We start from the raw sequence: 20,362 nt of genomic DNA on the forward strand, positions 1-20,362 counted from the left end.
TCTGCTCTCGTGTCTAAAAAACTTAATATTCAGCTTTGCAGAAACACAGTTAAGCCTCATTAGCATTGCTTGTCTTTACTACCTGTTTTTCTTTTAACCAGGTTGTGCCAGGGAAATTACGCAAGCTAGTTTTACTGACAAGGTCACTGGCTGCACATTAGAGAATACAAGGTGAAGACTGACAGTTTGGTGCACTCACCGCCAAATTATGTCTTTAGGAGCCAAGAAAAACAAACTGGAAGGTACATTATTGACCACTGAAACTTTACTACCCCAGTGAACAGCTTCATTAGCCCTCTGTTTTGAACATTGTACTCTTCTGTTACGTCATTAAAATGCTGACAAACACGCAATCGTGCAGTTAAGCCATATACCACTCCAACAGTAATGATCCAATGAAGTGCATGAAGCATACAGTTGCACACATACATCAGCAGATTTTCCCTGGAACCACATCCTCAATATCCCTTTGTGTTCATACAGTGTACACTATTATTATGACATTGAGAACACAACACATACAGTATAATATACTAATATAATCATTTTACATCCATCTTCAACCAGCTGTAGCACACATTTCTTTTCACCTGTGATGGAGAAGCACAACCCAGATGATTCTAAATATATTTGCTCAGATTTTTGATGTTGTTTATAGCCACTGTTGATTCAGTGAACTTTATATTCCTAAAAATCAAGATATATACATATAAACAGAACAGTGGAAAGGTTTGGCACTTGAGATGTTGAGATTCTTACCCATCATGCAACACAATCAAGGAGGCATCTGATTGAACCCGAATTCATTCAGCATGATTACAACAACCCCAGTCTTATAGCCAGAGTCATATAGAACTATCTTCAGAAACAAGAAAAACAGGGAGTCCTGCAACTGATGTAGTGGCCCCCACAGAGCCCTGAAATCAATATCATAGGGTCAGTTTATATGATAACATGAAGAGACACTCTGAGGCAGCCTCAATCCACAGAAGAACTGTACAAGTTCACCAAGATGTTTGGAACAGTAGGGCCTCAACTTTTGCTGTCCCAGCCTTTTAAAGTCTACATGAGTCCTGCTCCTGAGCATGGTGCATGTGTATCACCCAATCATAAAGACTACACTTTCTATTACAATATTGATAAGGTTTGTTTTTCCTTTAACCGCAGTCAGATAGTTTCCTTAAATGATACACAACAATGCTATCACTTATATAAATAACAAGGGAAAATAAGGGAAAGAAGGCCAAGTTGTGCCAGTCCATGATGTCACCACAGGCAGGTTTCAAAACAAAATGTATACACCCAATTATATAAGTAAACATGCAATCAGCATACATAAAGGTACATAAGTGTCCATCCAGCATTATACAGTCTACGTGAGTCTCATCATGAGCGCGATGAGCTGTTGATTGCTTAATTAGCAAAGGCTATTTATTAGTATTATTATGATTATTACAATATTTCTAGTTTAGTATTAGTTCCCAGCTCACATAAAACTGTAAGCACAAATATTAAACAGCTATAGCTGCCAGTTACATTTCAAAATAAAATGTATAACTTAATTAAAAACTACTAATAGAATAGAAATAGATATGTTTACAACGTTTGCTACCTTTATGTTGCTATGGCAACTCGTGATGGCGTGCTCTGTGTACTGCGCATGCGGGGAGTGTCGACACCCACTTTTGCAGACAGGAAGTGTGACCAACTTTTTCCATTCTCTAGCCCTACATAGCCACTTTCCATCACACTACCTCAACTAATCTGATTAATCATGGTGCACAAGCGTAACAGCCGCACGTCACACCGAGAGGACTGTATGTTACTGTCAGTTCAGCCCATATTCCGCATGAAAACCGCACTGATTTCCTGTCCTCTTGCAAACTGTGCACTGTCCCTTTAACAAAAGGGGCCGCGCAGTTGAAGCTTCAACCTTTAACAGGCTGAAGCTCCGCTCACTCAGGATCCATTCATAAATAAGACATCGTGTGGAAAGGAAGCCCAAATAGGCGCATCTGATTTTTCATTCAGCGGACCGGATGCGAGAAGCGAGCAGGAACCAGACATGCTCCCCTCGGTCGGGGACTGTGAATCGGGGGCACGGCTGAGAGAGCAGAAGTGACTTCCCATGGCTGACCCCTTCATGTGCGAGCCGTCAGAAGGCAGCTTGATCCAGCACAGAGCATTTCACAAACCCTAGAAAATGCTAGTTTCCTCACAGGCTTTGGTGTTCTCTACGTGCTTCCGCTTTATACAAGTCATCCTGGTTTAAAGGGTCTGCCGATTTATTCCTGCTTTATTAAATAAATGAAAATATACCAGAGGAGTCTAGGACCGGACATACCGATGGAGCAGTGAGTTATGGCAGCTAAAGAGGACCTGTATGCCAAAGTGACCCCGCGAAGGCAGCGCCAGAGCCGGCCAAGCACCGTCAAACATGGGTCTACTCTGGACGTGCTGCTGTCCATGGGCTTCCCCAAGACCAGGGCGTGAGTACACAGCTGCACTGTCCCAAGACACACACACACACACACACACACACACACACACACACACACACACACACACACACACACACACACACCCCCACACACACAATATTATAACTGAGCTGAATCAGGATTTCCAGCAGCATCCACTAAATCCACACTCTTTGCCAAACTTTCCTCTCTTTGAGTGTTTCATTGTCAACATCAGCAGCTGATCTCAAGCATCTCTGCAGCTGAGAGGAGACGCTACAGGTCTGATTTGCAGTGCATGTTGTTAGCACATGTCATGGGCTATGGGGTCATGTCAGTTGACCCCTTCTAAAGTTAAGCTTTTGCTCTTGAATCCACAGCAGAGCTTTGCAATAAGATTTAATGTCACTTATTCAGAGTTATGAGCCACTGTCTTGAGAATAAACCTACATACGTACTTGCATTGTATGTTGTGAGAGTAACATGGTTGTTATATGGTTGTTGCTGTTTTGCTTATATGATACTACAGTGGTGGAGGAAATATTCAGATCCTTGCAATAATACAATAGTGTAAAAACACTTTCACAAGTCCTGCAATCAAAGTAAAAGGTAAGCAAAAGTACTTATTACTAGAAAAAAATATACTCATGTGTACTTGCACACAGAATGGCTGCTGTCAGCTCCTGTCATATATATACATATATGTATTATTATTACTGATGCACTAACATGTAAGCAGCATTTTAAAGTTGTTGATAGCGAAGGTAGAGATAATTTTCACTACTTTATACAGCTGAGCAGTTACATTTACTATATAACAATGCAACATATGTTATGTGCTTACCATATACTTTTAAAGTCTAGTTCCTATAACTTAGCTGTTAAATAGGTGCAGTGTGGGAGTTATAAATAAATAAATAAATAAAGCAGAAGTACCTCAATTTCGTACTGAAGCACAAGTACTTGTGTGCAAACATAATAACGATTATTTCAATTATAATCTACCAATCTGCTGGTTATTTTAACAATTAATCATTTGGTTAAAGAAATGTCATAAAATGGTTAAAAATGCATCTTACAGTTTACAAAAGTGACATACTCAGATGTCTTGTTTTGTCTGAGAAACAAGAAAATATTCAGTTTACACTGACAATAAATGCCGATGTTTTTACTTAAATTATTGTTTGATTATCAAAAATAGTTACATTTTTTGTACATTTGGTAATTTTAACAAATTGATCAATCACCTAATCTGAAACATTCAGCTTTAGTGTACACCTGTCCTTCTGTTGTTTGGAGAAGATGTGCAGCGTTGTCTGAGTCAGGCCAGCTCTACTTGGTTTTCAATGAAAACCTGATCCTGTGGGCATTCCAGTGCTCCTCAACGCTTCTTTTCATTCATTCCTGAGAGAAGAAGTTGCCAGGAAACAAGCAGTATTGGCTTGTGATTTTAGTCTGTAGATTATGTAATTACATTAAAAAAATGTTGAGTATCCTTGTGATGTGTTGTCTGCTTGGTGCTTGTGGCCTCAAACAGCATCTCAGTTTAACAGTTAATCTTACTAAACATATATGAACATAAGTGTATTTACATGGGACTATGGTAGATTGTTTAAGTCTCAGTATTTTGGACCATGAATCAACAGAAGTATAAACCAGAACAATGGGAGAAATGCAGAATGCATTTATGTTGTAAAGTGTGCTTTATAAACCCCACGTGTGCTTATTTTACTCATTGTAACTAAGCCTGTTAACAAAGGATGGTGTGCTAGTAACTATATCTTCTTAGAGTAAAAATACTAAAGTAACCAGTTACCTTTTAACACCAGTTTGACTCCTTTTACACCTGACTCCGGCCTTTGATAGGGCTTGTCACAGACACTGAATAGGTATCAAATTTTAATGTAAGTTTTGCATGGCTGGGTTTTTACGCCTCAGCCTCCTCTCACTGTACAAACTCTACCTAATCACGTGATCTATAATCATAATGTCCCTTCTCATTGTTACCGTTGTCAGTGACTCCCACATTATATATTAAGCCTGATGATTTGAACAGCCTCCTCTCACACAAAAGCCTTTCTGTATCTGCAGCGTGCCTCAAAATTGTGCCCCATGTAACAAAAGAAATCTGAAAAAGTTCACTCAGTGGCACCTGTAATCTCAGAGTGCCGTGATTAACTCACAGATCTATTACTTGTTTCATCATCTGAGTTGTAACGTATAAAACTGTCTCCCTGGGTAAAACAAGGGATCGGAATGTATCAATGAGTGTTGACAGTTATCTGAGTTTTGCTAAGTAGGCCGAAAGTGTTGAACAGTCATTTTTCTTTCAACTAGACAGATACAGTATCTCCAAAATTAAGTCTTTTTATCCTCCGCAAAACCAGCTAAGGTCATGCAGGCTTTCATCCTGCTTGACTGCAGCTCTCTCTCCTCCTGCCTAATGAACCACTGCAGACAAAATGAGCAACTAGATTCGGTTGTATTCGCAGACTCACATCTATTATTGATGACAGACTAATACACTTTGATTTGATTGAGGCTATAAAATTATAATGAAGGAGAATAATTTAGCACCATAACCTTCAAGCCTGTCTGAGTTACGTAACACAAAATGTGCATGTGAATAGTCCGAAATCAACACAGGTGAGGCTGTAGGATGCTTCTGCACATCACTTCGGGCGTTTGAGTTGTTCGTAATTGGTGCGACTTTTTTCTCAGGATCTTATGGCACAACAGATATTTGAATAGTGATATACAGATTAAATAACTGTGCGGGCAGGGCAGGATATATCATATGAAATTTTTGATACTACAGCGGATATGATTCGGCACCAGTGCCAAAAACGTACATATTTGCTACTATAATAATATTGAATGGGTTGTTAAAGAGGTTGCTTCTATTTGTGTTTCAGCTTCTTTCAATGTAAAAATTTTGTTTTTTTTACGACCCTGCTGTGGCTCACTTAAGTGGTAGTCACACCACAAAGTGACATTCACTCGTCCATGCAAAATAGATGTTGGCAGAAGCAGGGTGATCTACTCACTATTAGCAGGACTAGTTAGTGAACTGCTGCAGCTGGCGAGCTAACCAATAACTTGCTAGCTGGCCGAGCCGGACTAGCCCTATAATCACAACAAGTTCCCTCTATTTTTAAGTTCCCTACAGTTCTGTCTACTTCTTTCTGGTATTTTGTTGACCATTGCATGACATTTCATTTAATAAAAAGTCAAAGAAGAGCGAAAACAAGCTTGCTAACATTCAGTTTGCAAACCCACACATTTTTTTCACACAGTTTTAAATCCTGGTGTGAATACACCTATACACCGCTTTCATCAGCCCTGTTTCCTGCAGAAGCAGGCAGCTGTTTGCAGCAAAAAAGCTCTGATAAACCCACTGAACGCTACCTGCCAAGCACCAAACAGCAAACAGACAAAGTTAGCAACTAGCTGGTGAACATAACGGAGCATTTAGAAGTTTAAAGAGCCCAAAGACTTGGTGGAGACAAAAACAGCCAAAAACGAGTGTGAATATTGGACTTTCACTCGCTAGGTGGAAGAACGAAACATGACTCCAAATGATTTGTAGTGTTGCTGTGTATCTGATCAATGTGAAAAAATGTTTTTCATAGTAACTTTATAGTTGAGGGTTTTAATTTTGTGCAAACACAAGCATCTGTGCAAAAACTTTGGCTCAATAAAGTCTGAAAATGGCAAAATTATGATTTCAATCAGAAAGTGATGATCAGCGAATAAGTAAAGAGGTGTACGACACTGACCAGACGTTCAGAACTAGCGTTTAGTACATGACAGCCTTCGATACTCAAACACCTTTGACTTTTAGCCTGAAATCTAGAACATCTGTGCAGATCATGTTTTGCTCTTTGATTCAACCACCAACCCAGTCACATTGCAGTAAAATATCAAAACACATGTCAGGTTTGCATATTTTGCTATCAGGCCTTTCCCTCGATGTTGGTGGGAGAGGAAGAAGGAATAATAGGAAAATCAGCTATCAGTCATAGCTTCAGGGAACAAGGGCTTCATTGTGTTTGAGGGGTTTTTTTCCCAGTCAGTAGGGAGCATGAATCATGTACACACAAACACACACACACACACACACACACACACACACACACACACACACACACACACACACACACACACACGAACCAGCAGCCCGTCCGTTTTAATCGGGGGATTTTCTGCTTAGTCATTCAGGAATTGACTAGTGTGGTCAGATAGGAGCTGGATGGACAGTGATCTCTCTCCCTGTCCTGATTCTGCCTGATGGTCCGAGGCAGGTCTGGAAACTGATCTGGCTCACAACGTGACAGATACACAGAGTTTCATCAGGTTATCTCTCTGTAACTAGTAACTAGTTTTTTTTTTTAGTTGCTTTGGAAGTTTTTCATCTTCTGTGGGCTGTGGACATTTTCACCATTTTGTAGACAAAACAATTAATAGCAAGAAAATTGTTTGTTGCAGCCTAAATATAACAACTGTTTAAAAGCTCAACTAAACAGCTAACTAGCTAAAATAACTGTGTAAGTACTTTGTCTCTATTTTCTCTAAAATTATGACCAACTTAGACCTCTCTGTTAAAATTGTAAACTTGTAGACTTGTAAAAGAATGAATTGTCATTGTATTTCTCACCATGAAAAAAGTCTGGTGGAACAACACTTTACTTCCTTTTTTATATATATTTTGTTGGCCTAAAAGTAATTAAAATTAAGTATCTTTATGTCTTTTAAATTGTAGAAACCCAGGTTAAAATCTTTCCAGAATAAAATCCTGAGGACGTGATCTTAGTATCCGAATAAAAATGTCCAGCAGCTTCTTTTAAGGTTCACTGATCTCCTGTTGTGAGATAAACACCAGGCCCACTGTAATATAATTTCCTCTAAGAATTCTGGGGATGGCCGGGCACTGTTTTGTTGTTATGACTTTGCTTGTGGTCCATTTCTTCTCCAGAAACCTGCTCTTATTTAATGATACACACACTGAGGAAAAAACTGATACTAATTTCTCCCTCAGTGTGTGAATCATGTTGTTCTCTGATGTTTCTTAGCCGCACTTATGTAAACGACACTTTCTTGTATCACTATGATGATGGTTAGGTATTAACTTTTTGTTGTGCTTTCCTATATATAAAAAGAAAGTACAGGTTAGTCTATCTGTTGTATGTTTCAAGTATATTGGTATCAAGGAAGCATCTTTGAGTGTGTGAGACCCAGGTGGTATGAAGCCTGGTTCATGCTTAATGCAGAAACACACATGATAGTGTGTGTGTGTGTGTGCAGTTTTAAATGTTGTGCTTGTGGCCAAAATAACTGGACATGCTGGAATTACACACCTTTAAAATGGAAACAACACAAACAACAACTGCCCTGAAGAGTCCCTGTGCTACGTGGCTGAACACAGACAAATGTGGTTTTCAGTGGTAAAGCATCATAACATCAAGGTAAACAGATGGCATGTCTGCGGCTCCGGCATGTCAGTCATGCGTGAAGCATGGACCTGCAGCAGCTGTGTAAAAACATTTGACTGAAATTGAAACACATTTGAATATGATGCGGGATACAGATTTCTATATTATCATCTACTGCAGCTTTGTTTTGTTAAGCTCCATCAAGGTATTATGTGAGAGTTGTCAGCGACAAAAAAGTTGATGACCAAAATGTCCCAGAATGACGACTGCAGTGATGGAGATCGAGCAGGAAAATAAAAGATGTTAGAGCCTTTTTGCTCGATCTGCTAACATGATGTAAACAGTGACATTGAACCAGAAGAGGAGAAGTTTCCCGTAAGGCAATACAACAATGTCATGTGATGTTTTAGACCAATCACAGATGTTCTTACAGTGATGACAGTTTTTGGAAAATTCAACCACCACACTTTGGTCAGAAAGCCTGTGCTCGATTCTGGAGCCTGAAGCACATATGGTGTTTTATTATTTCCCATCAAATCTTTAAATAAGGAGCTGAACGTTTATGTTTATGACATGCAAGTGTTTGGCAGAACACTCCATTGATTAAGCAATTGATAAATTGACAAATCATTCTAGCACTAAACTGATCCCATGAGAAGGGCCTGCAAGACTGATGACATCTGACAACACAGCCATATGTGATAACAGTTCACTGAAATGTGAAATTTGTTTTGTATTCTTCAACAGTGATACAGCTCCTCAGGTTGCTCATTTGTTACAGATGAAATTGTCTTTAGGCGCCAACATGGTTAGTGTCTGTGTTCCATCGTGCTTCTTGAACAAAAGCTTCTAAGCCACTGTGGTTGCTGAGCTGTAACGCATCTAGCTGAGATCAGACTGTGTACAGTAAATTCATGTTTTCTGTCACTCAGACTGTGAAGCCTTTAACAGGAAGTCAGTGTGTATGCTGACAGCGTGAGACTCACATCAGTTTTATAACTCCTGCCTTCACCTTAACCAATAACTACAAGTAAAACTTCACTGTTTCCTATGCAAAAAAGCACGACTCTAGGTCATGTGAGGGCTCCACATTGTCCTGGTAATTATGATGTGTATATTTATATATATATATATATAACGTATGCTTATATGTGACACTTTGGTGCATGCGTGTGCAGCTCACAAGAACAAACTATGAGTCTGTACTCGAGCCGACCAAGAGGAAGTCGCCCATTTCCGGAAGTGGTTTGTGACCTTTACTGAGCGCTCTGTTGAAATGGTGGTTTTAGGGCTGCTGTAGCAGAGGATTCACATCTCACTTGCATGTGGGACAAAAGTTTGATTTACAGACTGAGTTAAAACTTTTTTCCTCATCAGAGAAGGGCTAAATATTACAAACTACAAACAATTACAGATTAGACAAATATAAATATTTAAAACTTGTACCTCCTTAATCTTTTGACAAATTGATCCTAGAAGTCAGATTTTGAGATTTAATTAAAAAGAGATGGTCTTGATTTGGGTGTTTAAAAGTATATTCTTTTTAAAATGCCTTGTACCAACCATGGCTGTATCTTTCAAACTTGTTCTTTTTGCCTCATATGACACATCCCAGGACTTTGAGGAGTGCTGTGTGATGCATCACAGTTTTGGCACTGCGCCTCATGTATTCTTAGTGAAATATTTGCTTTGTGCACTTTGACTTGTTCCACTGACGTCAGGCAGCTCTAAAAATAACACTCTCGTAAAAAAACAGCACTCTTCATTTTAGTTTTAGTTTTGACATGAAGCATTTATAATCATTTGTTCAAACTGATAAGCTTGATGGACACAATAGTCTAGTGAAGAATATTACAAACATCTTTAACTCACACACAGGCCCACACAGTTCATTTAAATGTGTCAGTCTTTGACTTGCTCAGTCGGACCTTGTGGACTTCTCATCTCTCTTCTCCAGACAATGAAGTGAGAGGAAGAGAAGCAGTTCCAGACACCAGCTGTACACAGCTGGCTTTGTTACAGATGTGGAACTGAAATGTTGCCTTATCAGCTTCAAAAAAAAGCTTTATGAGTGTACAGTACCAAGATCTGGCTTTATTAGTGCCTTTGTTGACCCTAAACAAAATAAACACTCATACAATCATAGTGACTCCCACCAGTAATAAAATAGTTTGACATTTATTGATGAGTTAGTTAGATGAAAAAATCGATATTGCTCTCATGTCTATGAAGCTACTACTAAGCTAGCAGTATGTTAGCTTAGCTTTGCATGGAGACTAGAAGCAAACAGCCTGGCTCTGTCCAAAGTGAAAAATATGCACTAACACCTCTAAATGTATCTAATGAACAGGCTGTATCTCATTTATTCAATACGTACACAAACAGAGATGTAAAAGGAATTTGTAGCTTACATGCCTAGCTTACAAGTGACATGCTGTAACTATCAAACCACAGCTTGTCGTCTTTACATTACAATTTGTGTCTGGATTAAACAAATGGGATTCTACATATTAATTAGTGAGTTGTGAATTTTAGCCTGAGCCAAGCTAACTGCTCCTTTCATCTTCCAGTATTTGTGCTAAGCTAAGCTAATCAACTCTTAGCTATAGTGTTAACATACGGACATATGAGTGACGTCAACCTTCTCATCTAACTTTGGCAAGGCAAGTATATCACCCAAATGTCAGACTGTTCATCATCATTATGTATCACCTCTCTAAGAGGATAATTCTGGGATATTTGAATCTTTATTCTCCAATGTTTTTGGGTTTAAATGATTGATAGCGACACAAATCTTTGCATTCAATCCACTATTGAGCAAAATCTCTAATGTTATGTAGTCAGATGGTGCATTTGTCTGCTTCAAAGTATGTCCACCAAAGGTGCTTGTTTTTGCCACTGACAGATTCAGATTTTTTTTATAGTCACTGACAATGTGATGGGTAGGATTCTTACAGAGATAGCACATTTGGATAAATAGTAAGATCCTCTTTGTTTTACCAGAAACAGTCTCCATACAGCTCTGTTCAACGCTACCAGACTCCATTGACTAAAACAGTAATTTTACCCCCCAGAACATGGGAGTTGCTGGTCTACTGCTGCCTTGATTGGTCAGTTTGTTTGTGATCTGAATATTTCTTCCACCACTGAAAGCCGCAGTGCCATTCTAGTTCCCTCTCTTTTTGTGTGCTACTTGACATCCTGAACTGATCTGTTGTGACCAGAATGAAAGTGCAAAGAAAGCTGGATTCAAACTCTGTCCACTAGTCAGCTAGTGAAACGGTTGATGAAGAGGCTGGAACGTCTGTTGTTTGACTCGGCGGGGCAATGTCGGCCAGGCTGGATGTAGGGAACCACATTTCCTCTGCTGACGGGGCTCTCCTTAGGGTGCAGTCTGGTGTTGGGCAGCAGCAGTGCTCTCACTGCTGTAAGTGCGATAAGTGGTTAGTGATGTGTGTTCGCCACCGGCTTGTAAACAGGAAATGTTGATTCGCCCTTAAAGCTGAGTCAGGGAGGGGCCCTTGGGAGCATGTAGCTATGAGTGTTAGCGTGTGTGTGCAGGGACAGGGTGACATGGTTTTGGTTCAGTTCTACAGGCTTGTTACTTTTGGCTTTAATTTATGATTTCATTTCCTCATTCTTTCTTGACTAATATTTAGCCATGAAAGGCGTGACATTAATGCAGTTGAATTCAAAGTAATTTACAACATGATGTTTAAAGGAATCCCAAGTGCTCTCACTCATGCGATACTTTGAAAAGTGTGCAGATTGCCTGATATAAAGCGATAACTTTCTCTGATACCTGGAAAATATCCAAGTCTAGCGAAAAGGTCAGCTATAATAAACAGTCCAAAGAATGTTTACATAAATGAAAAACCAAAAACATCACTGTTTAAACATGCAACAGGCAGCCAGCACATTTTGTTTGTAGTAGAGTTAAATGTGGGAATAGGAACTGAATGCAGTTACCGTATGTGGGTGAAATGAAAAGCTGTTTCCAATATTGCCTGCAGCAGTGGTGCATGTACAAATGAAGTAAAAGCCCTGATCTAATAATGGTCACTGTCATTTATGCAAACAGTGCTGCTGGTTTGAAGCCATACCTTATCCACAGCGAGTTCTCTCCCTTGCACTCTCTAATCTTTTTCATCTTCCTCTAGCTGTGAACAGGAAATGCAGTTTATAAATAACTTGCTCAGTTCTCTCTAAGAGCAAAGGAGAGGCCTCGGGGTTAGATGCAGTTATTGAGGACAGTTTGTCCATGACTGTTTCATCTACGTTGGAACAGACAGAAAAGGAATTAGTAATAGGAATATTCAGTTTAGCAAAAACAAACTTTTGGTCACAAAAATATTGATTTGTTCTTTAAAAATGCAACTGGATCAAACAGCAGCTGCTATGCACAGGGCTGTGGTGAGGGACGGGCCATCTTCCTGGCCAAAACATCGACTAGCTGGTCCGTAAGGGAGAGAAAGCTCCTGTGAAATTCTCTGTCTCCTGTCACCTGGATGCTGCCTCTGCCTCCCTTTCCAGGATTTGTGTGACCCATTCCCTCTGCGGCTCCCTGTCACACCTCTCCTGCTCTGTGTGGGTGCTGGTGATGTCGGTGTCCCACTTTCTTTTGCTCAGGGAAATGGAAACAAAATAAAATTAGCACTGTATCATTTGAACACGTTATTCATTACATTCAACGTGAGAAAGGCAGCACTGACAATACATCTAATGTAGTAGCTAGCACGTACATACTAGAGGTCACCCGTGCATTATAAAGGCCAGCAGGGACATTGAAGTGGGGAGGATAGTAGAACTGACTATCCAGGGTCCCTACTAGGCAGGGCTCCCTCAAGAAGCCTGGAATTAAAAGTTTGTCTTTTTCTGCTATTTAATTTTTTTTATGGTGTTAACATTGTCAGTACATTAGTGTTGTTGGTAGAATAAATAGTTTGACAGACTATTTCTGTGTCTAAAACAATACTGATTCCTTTGGGAAATGGGTGTGGTAGGTCATTTTCACTATTTTCTGACAAACTATACATTTATTAATTGAGAAAATAATCAAAAGCATAATCAACAATGAAAATAAGTTTTAGTTGTAGCGTTGCCAGAAACAAAGAGAGTATCAGCAGACAGATCTGTCACCGAACTGAAGTGAAAATGTCACGTGCTGCGAAAACTCGGTTGAAATGTGCTGCGGTTTCAGATTGTGCAGACTGAAACTTCAGAAATATCGCTGACCTGATGTATAAGTTTCTGTGATAACCACTAGACAAGCATGCATGTGTTTAGTTGTTGATAAAGCTGTTTGTATATGCATAAGAATGGATGTAATAAGTGGGGAAGGGGGTCACTGAGGCTGCATCGTGCTAAAGGTCCAGGTTTCCAAATTGGTATATGTTTTGTGTCAACAGTGAACAAGTAAGACAGTGTATGTGGTGCCTTTTGAAAAAGCACTATTATACTGTATATCTCATCTTTAAGATGCCTCTGGCAGTGAACTACAACTTACCTCTGGTTTGTCACTTCATTCTGAACCAGGCCAGATTTCTTATATATACTATTTTTTACAACCTTTATTACTGCATCCATGTAAAAGTTCAGACATCCCATAACATGACCTTTATTACTATACAACTGGTATCCCAACTGCCAGATAATTTAATAAAGAAATTACATAAATAAATACATAAAAGTAAATTATTAAATGAAATTATGGATTTTTTATACCCATTATGTTAACTATAACATCTAGGATACTTTAATGATTCAATAGTAGCTTTATAAACTGTGTACAAATAAACCTGTGGAGTAGGAATATGTATTTTCTTTTGAATTGCTATTATTTATCTTGGTGGAGCTACAACCACTGAGGGCTTCTGATAATACGCTGCCACTGTTGTAGTCTAATGTGTACTAAGCTTTGACTCTGATTGTTACTTTACGCAACAATTTAATCAGAAAAGAAAACACACTATACATGGTTAGTTAACCTTACTGTCTCTTTTCCCATCAAGCAGAAGAACTCTCTAGAAAACAAAACTAACCCGACCCTGGGGAAAAGAAATATTACAATTTAAACATTTAAAATTCAACGTTCATGCTGCATGATGTTAAATAATTCCTGTTTTTCAGAAACATAATGATGTTGTAATACTCAGCTTTTCTGTTTGATTATTAAAGGCCCACTGCTTCTGTGGTAGTTACAAAAATGCAAGCATAAAAAGTTTATACTACCTTGGCCTCTTGCTATTGATTGCTCTTATGTTGTTGAGCTGCCTCCATCAGCTGGACTGGAGCCATGGAGCTGCATCCAGTTCAGCATTTAGACATTGCTGTTATTCACCCTCCTGTATAAAATTATGTCTCACATCAATGATTAAAAATGGCAAGCAACACCATGCCATGTTATTATTTATGTCTATTTCTCTTCTGTCGTATACTATTTAGATTGTTAAACCCCTGAAGGCAAATTTATGATTTGTGGTTTTGTGCTACATTAATGAAACAGGAAACAGGGTTTCTAGTAAATTCAGCAGCCTAAAAAGATTGAATTCAAGTACGGTCTCTGTGAGCGTGCTCACAGACACAGTGGTAAGACTTTTTCTATTATTTCATGTCACAAGGGTTTCATAAAATACCATTGAGATAAGAGGCAAGCAATCCAATGTTCTGGCCTGGATTGGATTTTGTGACGTCTCAGTCACATCTGCCTGTAATCCCATCATGCCTTCTGAGAGAAAATCCCCTTCTTTTCCTCCTCCACACAGCACCAGGTGGAACCTCTGAATAATACGACTGTAGCCAACAAATGACTCTCTGTCTTAAGCCTTCCACATGCAGTAGCGGTTTATACTGAAGGAATAAAAAAATGAATTAGGTAAAATGTTGTCAAAATGCTGTCATATTACAGTTGAGCAGCAGACTAAGTTTTGACTGTACTTCTCTTTCTTTGAAGCGTTTATGCAGTTCAGGTTCACTCTGCATACATTTGTCTGTGTGTGTTGCAATAGATCTGTGTGAGCCATCTGTTACGATGCTGTAGCTTTGGCGTTCCCACTCTGCCCGCTGTGCTCTGTCAGGGCACACTGCCTCGGGGTTTGGGGACTTTGCTGTATCTAGGACCCTCTCAGTGGGACAAATTTAAAAATGGCTCATTGAATTTGAACGCTTGAGTGGCACTATGAACACTGTCAACATTGACAACATGTCTATATTGTGCTGTGAATTAAGTCAGTGGCTGTACGATGGTACAGATAACCACACTTACTGCTTGTTCATTTTACTTTAACATCAGCTATAGATTGTTCTTTTCTATTCATTAGAACGGCCATTCAGACAAGCAGTGACAAGCAGTGCTGTCTTTAGGGGCAGCACAGTTACCCTTTAGATAAAGCATGGAGGTTTTGTTTTTGGTTATCTAATGAAGTGACTGAGTGAGTAATTCTCACTCACTTTGGGCTGTGCTTTATTTTGCATAACAAACACAAGAACTTAACTGAAAGGAGGAGAGATGGGATTGCATGGCTTATAGTTGAATTTTAAAGGTTAAATGCTGTGGAGACAATGTGCTTCTCATCTCCCGTAACTTAATAATAAATACAGCCAGGTACCCAAACATTGCTTTCTTTAGTTATTTCTCTGAGATTCTAATTTTTATAGCACAATAAAACAAATAAACAGAAATAAACTAAATATGAATCTTTTCAAGTGTCCACTGTGACATACAGAGGCAGCATGCACTGATCTATCTAATCTATTTGCATAGAGAAACTTTAAAATGAATAAATAGACACCGCACATATACTCTCAGCTGCCACCAATGTGTATCATCATCCTACATACTCTAATCTAGGATTATTAAATGGAGAGTTTGGACTATTGTGTGTCAAATCTTTATAGATTAGGCCGTAAGAGTCTAGTGTGTTCGATAAGTATGTCACTGACATGCTGACTGACTGAAAGAAGGGCAGAGATGGAAACCTTCAGAATTACAGTCACGTCTAGAACCTCTGCGATAGTCCCCTCTAAACCGAAGAAAGCTGCTCTAATCAGTGAATCCCTTCAGAGGCGGCCTGCAATACCAGAGGTTTTATAAAAAGACACTAATTAGATTTTGAGCACTCAAGAGTAATCATGTAATCAGCTCTCTCTTGTTTCAGAAAGACATCTTAAGACATTTATGAAAGCACTGAGATAAATCAAGTCACAAGACATGGACACTACATTTTTCTTATTAATGCCTATTACGCTAAAACACAAGACGTGAATTATGTTTTTCTCAATGTTACTGTCATATTTAGGGGTCTTAATGTTCTGGCTTTTGTCTGCTGCGGGAATGAAATGTTAACCAAGGATGTGAGCAGATTTGCTTCAGAAACCTTCTCCTCTCTAACACAGCAGTAGGTATTCAATGATGGACTGAATCACTTGTAACAGAATCAAGTCCAGAATCAGCTTCATGTTTAACCCACAACACACTGAATACGGGGATTGGCATCTAGTGAGCGCACTTGTATTGATGATCGAAACAGATTGAGGTTTTAAATATTTTCATAGCAAATAATCTGGCCGTTTCAAATCTGTATCAGTGCTGTTCCATGAACCTCTGGTATGAATAATGAACTCCTGTTATGAATTATAGTGTGCTTGTTGTCATTTCACTGCTCTCTTGGGATGTTTGTTCTTTGTTCATTGTCACGTGGAAGCTCAGCAATCTCCTAATAAAACCGCTCCGGAAGCGAAACCATTGATTTTGTGACTGTGCTTTGATCTCCATTTCTTTTTGTCTCTGCAGTTTGAAAGCTCTGGTTTCGACAGGAGGCAAAAATGTCCAGGCAGCTTGCGACTGGTGAGAACAACGTTTTCTACAAATGCTCTCTCATACTTCCTCAATATACAAGTGGAATGCCAATAGAAAATGTTGTGATGGTAAACCTGACATGTACTGACCTAGCTCAACATTGTATTGACGTGTCACTTTGCTGCTGCAATGGTAGTGCCCTCTGCTGGACATTAGCTGTCCTCACCGCCAAGTCTTCTTGCCTGTGTCTGTCGCTCCAGGCTCTTCTCCCACCTGGATGACCCTTTCCTGGACGACCCTCTACCCAGAGAATATGTGTTATACCTGCGTCCCAGTGGACAGCTGCTCCAGCAGCTGTCACACTTCTGGCAGCAGTCCCGCCTCTCCTGTGGCAAGAATAAGGCACACAACATCTTCCCGCACATCACTCTCTGCCAGTTCTTCATGGTCAGTCTTAGCCATACTGTGTGTATGTGTATGTGTGTGTGTGTGTGTTTGTGTGTCAGTCTTGTGTCAGTGCTCATGTAGAGGGAGTCAGGTTATTTCTTCGAATATATGTGGCTCTAACCAAGTCTATGCGTCATACATCTTGTTAAATGCTGTCTCATCGTTCATTAAACATTAGTTCCTCCAGGTTTAGGGTTCTGTTTCTCTAAGAAAAGAAGTGTAACTAAATCAGCTTTGCAAACACAGCAAATATACAAATTATCATACCAGTTTGGCATTTGTTAACCCCCTGTTGTCTCTTTACAACTTTCAAATCCCTGTTGTTTAGTTTCAACTTGTGACTGCAGTTCCTCTTTGTTGATGCAGCTTGTCAGTGTTTGGCATTTGCTATCATTATTTCTGAACCTACTTTTTATTACATCATAAATTATTTTACGGGGGTTTGTTTTGTTTTGTTTTTTAGCAACGCTAGCAAATCCAGGGAAGATAATATTTGCTGGTCCATCACTTTTTATCCAGAATGAAATATCTCAACAACTATTGAATGGATTGCCATGATATTTTGTACAGATATTTATGGTTCCCAGAGGATGAATTCTACAAATTTTGATAAACTTTGCCTCTAGCGCCACCAGCAGGCCAAATCCAGTAAAATATCTCTACATCTAGGATTAGCACAAAGATTTCAGTTTCATTCAGACATTCATGGTTCCCAGATGACGAATCCTAACAACTTTGGTGGTGCCTTCATTTTTCATCAAATGCCACTATCCAGTCAAAACATTTATTGGTTGAATATTTGGTTTATCACCAAATACCTGCAGAAATAACATTCCCATCAGCCTCAGCTGTACCTTGTGTTTACTACTAAGTGCAGCCTCTCAGAACCACTAGCATGGTTATAGTCTTGTTTTTTCCACTTCTTTTATGTCCCATGTTGCTTTTGATGTTGTCAATGTGCTGTTTTGTGTACTGTCCCTTTTTTAGGTGGACTTAAACAATGTGTTGCCCTCCAATACAACAGGTCTAACACCTTTTATAATGGCTGCAGTTTTTGACAAAATTTTGTAGTCATTCCAATGTATGTTTAATACTGAGGTTGTATTTAGTGGTGGTGTTGTACTGGGCTGTATTGTGTTAGAATATATGTTGAATATTCTTCTCCCCACATGTTTAAAAATAGCACAGGCAAAACATTAGTTGAATTAATACCTATGTCACTCTCAATCAGAAGTGAACATTATTATTTGCAAAAGATGGAATTTATGGCAGAGCTGTTGTATTGGATTGTGTTAGATTTTACAGGTGGCCACAGAGTGTCTGTACACATGTGCTTGTATATGCATATCTCATATAATGACTGGGTGACTCAATATTGCAACACTGATGCTGATCCTGATCCTGTTTTACTGTCTCCGCTGTGCTCAGTGTGCTGATGGGAAGGTGGAGGCTCTGTCCGACGCTCTCCAGACCACTGTGGCGAAGTGGAAGGGTCGCATACCCCTGCCTCTCCCCCTGGAGCTCTACACCTCCACAACCTTTATTGGCCTCTTTGTGGAGGAGCAGGTGGCGGAGGTGCTGAAGAGTTTCGCTGCTGATTTTGCCACTGAAGCAGCAGCTAAAGCAGGTTTGAGTCCCTTTGGAACACTGTCTTGTAGACTCGATGTACAGGGTTGATCAAGAATGATGTAGTTTAAGAGGCTCTCGTTTGTATTTACAGCTTCATATGTAAAGGGTTAAATGTGTATGTGTGTAATTGCATTTACAGTAACCATATGTCGGAGATGAGCCGAGCAGTATCACCAGACAATACATTTTTAGTGTTTTGTGTGTCAGCGTGTAAATTTTAGCTGAGAACCATTATGTAGTTAAAATTATGCAAAGTGAACATTACATAATAGTTATGAGTATATGTACAATATATATTAATACATCTGGTGTGCACATTTTCCTCTTTTTCTTTTGTCCAGATGTTCACGTCGAGCCGCATAAGAAACAACTTCATGTCACCCTGGCATACCACTTCCAAGTCAGTCACCTTCCAGTTCTGGAGAAGTTAGCCAAAAATGTGGATACAGCGTCAGGCTGTGATTGGCTGGCTGTGCTCTTCTCCCGGGATATTCGATTTGCTAACCATGAGGTAGATCTGCTTCCTTTTGAAATGAGTACTTCCTCTTAACAAGTATGTTTTCCTCAATGCTAACTCTGGCACTTGTTAGTTCCATTTGATTATGTTGACATTTAGTGAAAGAAATGTTAAAAATCATAATTACCACTGTCTAACGGTAGTCAACCATCTGCCCCCTGCAGACACTGCAAGTCATGTACCCGTATGTGCCTCAGAATGACGATGAGCTTGAGCTGGTGACAGGAGACTTTATCTTTATGTCTCCGGTGGAGCAGAGCAGTGCCAGCGAGGGCTGGGTGTACGGCACCTCTCTGGGCACGGGGCTGTCCGGCTTGCTGCCCGAGAACTACGTCAACCGTGCCGATGAGTCGGACACCTGGGTTGTCCACGGGTACGGCAGGGAAGCACAATATTCAACACAGACACAAGTGCTTGCATTAAAAAATTCCATGACACATAAGGAGTCGCACTGGGAGGTCCTGGGATTGGATTTGATGAATGAAGTGCATAGCGACAGCACTAACAGCAGTGGCAGATCATTACTGCCTTCCCTTCAAAACCACAAAGTCCCTTTTTGCAACCACTTCACAAAAACATCACTGAGTCTTATCTCGAATTTACAATCCACAAATCCCCTCAGTTTTTTGTTTTTTTTTTTACAGTTGAGTAAGGTGATGTTTCTTAGCTAAAGAAAAGAAAATGAATCATCATCTTGGCCTGGTTTCTGAGTAGCGCTTCGACTGGGCTCCTTCGCCCACATTATTACACTCCCTGAACAGGTTATGTTTCACTGTCATGGGGCTTTCTCAGCAGCTGGCACACGACTATAGAATTCCCTTCCTCCCTCCATTCATAATTGTCACTCTGTTGATATTTTCAAGACTCACTTGAAAATACACTCACCAACTTTTAACTGTGCGAGACAAGTTTGTATGTCGTGCGCTGCATACTTTTTTACTTTTTTTATGTTGAGTTCGTATGCTTTTCTACTTGTGGATAAACTGTGTAATATTTCCAATGCTATATGAATAAAGTTGAATTGAGTTCTCTGTGTTTGTCTGATCCTCAGGTCTCATTCCGTCCTCAATTGTGCCTCTCC

The 20,362-nt window shown here is 39.7% G+C and overlaps 1 protein-coding gene across 1 annotated transcript in view; it reads left to right on the plus strand.

Annotated features, from left to right (window-relative positions):
- The first annotated feature begins 1,836 nt into the window (after window positions 1-1,836).
- ubash3ba (ubiquitin associated and SH3 domain containing Ba) overlaps window positions 1,837-20,362 on the plus strand; it is a 22,190-nt gene continuing 3,664 nt past the window's right edge. The window contains exons 1-7 of the mRNA XM_087178059.1: window positions 1,837-2,489; window positions 16,683-16,736; window positions 16,949-17,135; window positions 18,564-18,762; window positions 19,106-19,275; window positions 19,446-19,654; window positions 20,333-20,354. Of these exons, the coding sequence (XP_087034185.1) occupies window positions 2,362-2,489; window positions 16,683-16,736; window positions 16,949-17,135; window positions 18,564-18,762; window positions 19,106-19,275; window positions 19,446-19,654; window positions 20,333-20,354 (969 nt within the window). The 5' untranslated portion in view covers window positions 1,837-2,361. The remainder of the gene's footprint in view (window positions 2,490-16,682; window positions 16,737-16,948; window positions 17,136-18,563; window positions 18,763-19,105; window positions 19,276-19,445; window positions 19,655-20,332; window positions 20,355-20,362) is intronic.

Source organism: Seriola lalandi, unplaced genomic scaffold (assembly GCF_002814215.2).
Source record: "Seriola lalandi dorsalis isolate HSWRI2012SDOR001 ecotype SW California unplaced genomic scaffold, Sedor1 jcf7180002054672, whole genome shotgun sequence".
NCBI lineage: Eukaryota > Metazoa > Chordata > Actinopteri > Carangiformes > Carangidae > Seriola > Seriola lalandi.